This window comes from Gorilla gorilla, chromosome 16 (assembly GCF_029281585.2).
Source record: "Gorilla gorilla gorilla isolate KB3781 chromosome 16, NHGRI_mGorGor1-v2.1_pri, whole genome shotgun sequence".
Classification (NCBI taxonomy): Eukaryota; Metazoa; Chordata; class Mammalia; order Primates; family Hominidae; genus Gorilla; species Gorilla gorilla.
This window is the reverse complement of record NC_073240.2, coordinates 16,023,167-16,029,166: the sequence shown is the minus strand read 5'-3', so window position 1 is coordinate 16,029,166 and position 6,000 is coordinate 16,023,167. Positions and strand designations below refer to the sequence as shown.

At 47.5% G+C, this 6,000-nt stretch overlaps 1 protein-coding gene across 2 annotated transcripts in view; it reads right to left on the bottom strand.

Annotated features, from left to right (window-relative positions):
• Nucleotides 1–312: 312 nt before the first annotated feature.
• Nucleotides 313–6,000, bottom strand: part of LOC129531453 (ATP-binding cassette sub-family D member 1-like) — a 64,725-nt gene continuing 59,037 nt past the window's right edge. For both annotated transcript variants that reach the window (XR_010130904.1, XM_063698384.1), the window contains exons 5-7: nt 1,962–2,046; nt 1,687–1,812; nt 313–1,541 (exon numbers count right to left, since the gene is read on the bottom strand). Coding sequence is in view for 1 of the 2 variants with exons in the window: in XM_063698384.1 (XP_063554454.1) it covers nt 1,295–1,541; nt 1,687–1,812; nt 1,962–2,046 (458 nt within the window). In the remaining variant the exon portion in view is untranslated. The remainder of the gene's footprint in view (nt 1,542–1,686; nt 1,813–1,961; nt 2,047–6,000) is intronic.

The window sequence follows — 6,000 nt, the reverse complement described above, 5'->3', positions numbered from 1 at the left end:
GCCTTCGTGCTCCTCCCACAGGGACCAGCATGATCCCCTCCCCTAGTCCTATTTGAGCTCAGCCAGTATTTCTGTGCAATGTTGTTGCAGGTTCTGCCCCACCACCGTCACAGGAATCCTAAGAGCATTGGCGTGAGGCTCGGTGGAGGGCATGTTGGACCATGTCTTCTGATGACTTTCCCCCACAGAGGGGCTTGGGGGTCAGGCCCACTCGTTTCCCAAACTCACTCTTTCCCCCACAGGCAACCCACTCCCTCTCCTCCATCTCTCCCCAAGACCCGCAGCAGACACCACCAGACTCTGAGGCAGGGAGGAAGGACTGCATTTGCCAATGGAGGCTTTTACTGGGGTGACTCGGGATGGCGCCCGGCCTGAGGGCTGAGGGCCCGGGAAAGGCACACAGTGGCGGTGGGGTCTCTCTCGGGCAGGCGCTGGCTCTGCAGACAGCTCCCCCTGGTGACCCGTTTGGCACTGAGCTGGGAACATAGTGTCCGCACTCCCGGCTAGCAAGCAGAGGCCCGTGTGGCCAGGTGGCGGCTGGTAGTGTAGGCTGGCGGGGTGACACCCACAGGGGCTGGGTTTGGCACTGGTGGGAGCAGGGGACCCAGGGGACTCAGAGGCTGGGCTGCCCCCGCTGCTGGCAGGGTAGTCACATTGGCCACAGAGATGGCTACGAATAGGGAATCCAATAAATTAGGCTGTAGAAAGAGAAGGTGAGGGGCTGAGGGGGCGGGGACTACATTCTCGCTCCGCAGGCAGTGCTGTGCGTCCCTCTCCCGTGGGATCTTCGGGGCTCTTGTGGGGGAGAGGATGCAGGTGAGGCGCTCTTTGTGACCGTGGGTACCACTGGGCGGCTTTTATGGCATCGCATGGGATGGGAGCCTTGGCTGGCCACCCTTAGGGGATGGACCATGGGGTCTTTGAGAGACTGACGAGGAGGGAGGCCACCTGCAGCACCAGGGGCTGTGGCCTGAGGGGCTCCTGGGGCTTGGCTGCGCTGCTGTGTGGCCAGCACTGGGCCCCTTGTACCCCAGCTTCCTCCATGGAGCAAAGTAGAGGACTCACTGCCCTGGACAGGGCCCAGTCACTGTGGAACAGCCCCCCCAGGGAGTGGGAGGGACAGGGCGAGGGTAACGCAGGGCGCCACCCTCCACATCTACTTCCCGAGGTCGGGAAGGGTCTTCTAGGACGAGGGGCCAGGCATGCAGGGGAGGGGTGTGTGCGCAGGTGGGTGCTGCTGTCTCCTTCATGTGATTCGAGCTTGGGGGCGGGGCAGGGGTTGGGGATGGTGGCGTCAGGTGGAGGCACCCTGGAGGCCATCAGGGCCTTGCGGGCTAGGTGCCGGCACGTGCGCTGGGGCCACGGCCTCGCCCAGGATTTGGCAGAGCTCCTGGAGGTGCCGCTGCATCTTGGGAATGCCTGCCAGCTGCTGCTCCAGCCGCTGCTTCTCCTCTGTCAAGCTCAGGCGGGCAGCCGAGTCCAGCTTCTCGAACTTCCAGCCGCCCTCCCCATCGAACTGTAGCAAGTGTGAGTGGTACTCCCTGGCCAGGAGAGGGACAGGGTCAGGGGCACAGCATGAGGGCTGCTAATGACAGCCGCCTGCTGCTGCCGCCTGGCCCAACAGGGCACCTCCTCCCCTCAGGCAGCCACTCCCACTGACCCCAGGCAGGGAGACAGGGCACCTACCACAGGGAGGGCCAGTTGGTGATGGAGAGCAGGGCAATGCCTGTGTCCTTGGCCGCCTCGAAGATCTTGCCTTCCACGTCGATGCTCACAGCACTGGTGCATTCATCCAGGAGGGCGTACTTGGGCCTGGGGGTCCGGGCCGAGAGGAGAGTCTGTGCACCCTCCAGGGCCCAACACCCCAGCCCGGCTCAGGCTCCACTGAGCCCAGGCCTCCCCACAGCTGCTACTTCTCCTTCCAGGGGACCCCAGGGAGCCTGCTGGCCTGGAGTGCTCACCTGTGGTAGAACATGCGGGCCATGCCGATTCTCTGCTTCTCGCCACCCGGCAGGACATCCTTCCAGTCACACATAGCCTCCCAACCTAGGTGGGGGCAATGGTCTTGGCTCAGTTCCCCCAGCACCCAGACCCGGGGGCCAGCTGGGGAGCTGGGGGAGCTGGGGGAGCTGCGGGAATGAGCTAGCTGTGACGACAGGACCCCTGTGCCTCTGCGTCCTTGTCTGTCTGACAGGCATTAATCATGGAGGAGTGGGGACTGGAATCGTGCCTTCCCCCACAAGAGATATGGTGAAATCCAAGCCCCAAAACTTCAGTGTGACCTTATTTGGAGACACGGCCTTCGCAGAGGTGATCACACTAAGATGAGGTCATCAGAGCGGACCCTAATTCAATATGACTGTGTCCTCATAAAAAGGGGGTGTGCGAGCAGAGGACGTGCACAGGGGAACACGAGGTGAAGATATACAAGGAGAAGTGGACCATCTGTGAGCTGAGGACAGAGGCCTGGAACACATCCTTCTGTCATGGCACCCAGAAGGAACCCACCCTGCTGGTACCAGGATCTCGGACTGCTGGATCCAGGAGATGATCCACCCCTGCGGTTTATGGCAGCCCCAGGACACCCATACAGTTCCTTGGCACAGAGCTCCAGAGCAGCCTGAGTGCTCTCCCCAGACCGGGGGCTTGTCACCCACAGGGGTTGGGCCTCCTGTCACTGCCCCGTGCCAGCACTTTGGCAAGGCTCGAGTGGGCTGCTTGAATGAGCAGGTGAGCCGGCTGCTCCATTAGGCCAGGGCGCTGTGGCAGAAGTGGCCCCTCCTGTCTTCTCGCCCATGCTGCCTTCCCCAGTGGCCCAGGGCTAGAAGTGGCAACAGGGTATATGGCCACCCAGAGTAGAGATTATGCTTCCCAGGTGGCCTTGTGGTCAGGTGTGAGCATGAGACTAAGTTGTGGCCAATGAGATATAACTGTAAGTATTCAATAAGGCAGCTTCTGGAACCTTCCTTACAAGATAGAAGGCACATACCTTTTGCCCCTTCCCTTCTTTTTTTTGCACACAAGAAAGTCAGTGTTTGAGTCTTCTAAAATCTTCCTATTTCCAATTTGCAGACTACCACTGATTCCTAAACAAAGATCTAATTTTTGACTCAGAGACGTGGCAAGGTAGTGAATCACCATTATAATTTAACAATCTTCAAGATAAAATTATCACTCTGATATTTAGATTTTGCCCAATTATTAAGATATTTGGGTGTTTCGTTAAGAATGGAAGACTCTAGTCTCTTGAGCAGAGACTATAAAGGCCTCAGATGATCATTTTTAATTTTATGCTCTTTTCTTTAACACCTTCAACACAGTTGGAAGCAGTCGATATTCCCCAGAGTTGTTGTGTTTTTTAAAGCAAATGCATGGTTCAGTGGTAGAAAACAGGGCTGATCCAAGCTGTTTTCAGTAAACACTTCATTTCAGGTGACCGATTTCATATTAAATAATCTCTAGATCCTGTCTTCCAAACTAACTAGATCAGATAACCTACCCTGGATTTTCTCCTTTTAGGGTCTGTGAGCTGCAGTCACTTTTGTGAAAATGATTGCAATGACAAGATAGAGTTGTAGATGGGGAAAATGTTTTGACTAATTTAAACATAGTGGTATTTCATATGAGAATTTAAGTTACACACATTTGAAAATTTTAATGGAGTCTCTTGGCTGAGCTTTAAAATAAATAGCGTTTAGGCTAAAAAGGGAACTGCTGCCTCTCCTAAAATCAGAAAGATGTTACAGTAATTCTCCATTCTCTAGAATTATCAGGAAGCACCTTTGTGATGATTTACTTTTGCTCTTGGGAGTGTGAGCCCGTGTAGTCGTGGAACCATCAATTAGAACGGTGGCTTTCTGATCCCAAAGTCATTCATTCTGAAAACAATATTTTTCATACATTTGAAAGTGAGAAGTTTTGAGCTTACCATTCCCAAGTAATTCTCTTAATAAGAGGCATCAGCGTGCTTCAGTGACAGCTGTCACCTTCCAGTGCTGAGAGTCATCTTTGAGTTCTCCATTTCACTCCCTACACTCCAATTTAGCTGCAGTTCTCTTGGCCAGTCCTATGAAATACATCCATGGCCTAATGACTTCTCACCACTACTACCACATCCTGACAGCATTCTCACCGAAGTCACTACCTTTTTTCTCTGGATAACAGTAGCCTTCCAATTTATTTGCTCACATAACCTGTTTATTCTACACAGTGCACCAGATACACCCCTTTGAAATGCAAACACAATCATGTTATTCTCTGGTGAAATTATCTCATATATTCCTATCGCATTTAAAATTAATTCAGAATCATCCCATGATTATCAAAACCCTACATGCTCTTCCACACCATGGTTTACTTCCAAGATATCTCTTCAACTTTTTTTTCCACTGTACTGAATTGGTGACTAATAGTCATATTTTTGTTTTTGCTCAAAATTCTTGACTTGTAAATTTTTCAGTTTCTCCTTTATCCACAGGTAACTGTTTCCTCATAAGGCGAATTGCTTGCTTCCTTGAGTTCTGCTCTCAAAGATACCCTTCATTTTCTACCTAATATTAATAACTTTAATCATTCATTATTCCATTACTATGCTCTATAGTGTATACAATTTCTGTTCTTTGTCATGTTATTAACTAAATTATTTATTTGTTCCAGTAACGTATTCCATAAATATTGTACACATAAAAAATTGTTATTTTTATTGCTGTATGCTCAGCTGCCCAATAACTGTCTGAAGATTAACATATTTGTTAAATGCACAAATACATTCTTTCACAAATGTCAGTTTAATAATTTTATATTAAACTCCCTATATACTTACAATATGAATTAGATAATTCAGAATAAACATTCTATTGGATAAAACTAAACAATTTGTTCTAAAAGATCCTTAAAAGCATCAGAAAGTTAATACAGCAATGAAGAATTACAGGACCAAATTAAGAATGGTATGGAAGCCTGTTTGTGAGGCTTATTTTTGGGTTATCGCTTTACTTAGAGTGACTATAAATCTCAAAAGAGAACTAAAGGGAGAAATAACCATATCAACTCACATGGTAAAGGTATTTAAACATCTCTTAGTAATTGAGATAATTGAAAGAAAAGAGAAAGGGAGAAAGAGAAACAGAGCAAAAGGGATAATGAAGGAGAGACAGAAGAAGAGAAAGGAAGAGGAAGAAAAGTAAAAAGGAGGAGAAGGGGGAGGGAGGAAGAAAGAAAGGTGAAAAGAAAGAATGTTAAAGTTTTCAACAACATAATTTATCCTTTTAGAATATGAATGTTGGTCTATTTGATGATGTCCCACAGATTCATTAGTCTGTGCTCATTTTTTATCTGTTTCTCAGAGTCAATATTTTCCATTTTCTTATCTTCAAGCTCATGTCTTCTTCTGTGTGTGCAAATATACTCTTAAATCCCTCTGGTGATTTTTAAATTTTTATCGTTGTAGTTTTCCGCTCCAGAATTTCTGTTACCTCTGTTGATATTCCTACTTTTTAATATTTTTTCTGATTCCTTGATTTCTTTGTTTATGTTTTCCTTTTGACATTTGAGTATAATGAAGAGAGTTGTTTTAAAGTCTTTTTCTAGTATGTTTGATGTCTGGGTTTCCTTAGAGATATTCTCTGTCAATTTTTTTTGTTCCCTTGAATAAGCCATACTTTCCCATTCTTTGTGTGCCTTGTAACTTTTTTTGAAAACTGGACATTATAATAATTATAATTACTATGTGATTACTCTGTAAATCAGAACCCCCCTACAAACACAGTAATGTTTTGTGGTTTTAAATTTTCTTTACTTATTATATCGTTAAGGATTTTTTACAGTGAAATTTTCCAAAGTGATTTACAAAATTGTTTGCTTTATAAGGTGTGGTCACCGAAGTCTTTTCGTTTCCTTAACAAATGTTAAGCTAATGTTTTGACAGTGATTTTCTTGTATGTCAGGAACTAAGCAAACAGGCAAATACAACAAAAACAAAGAAAAACAAGTAATCATTAT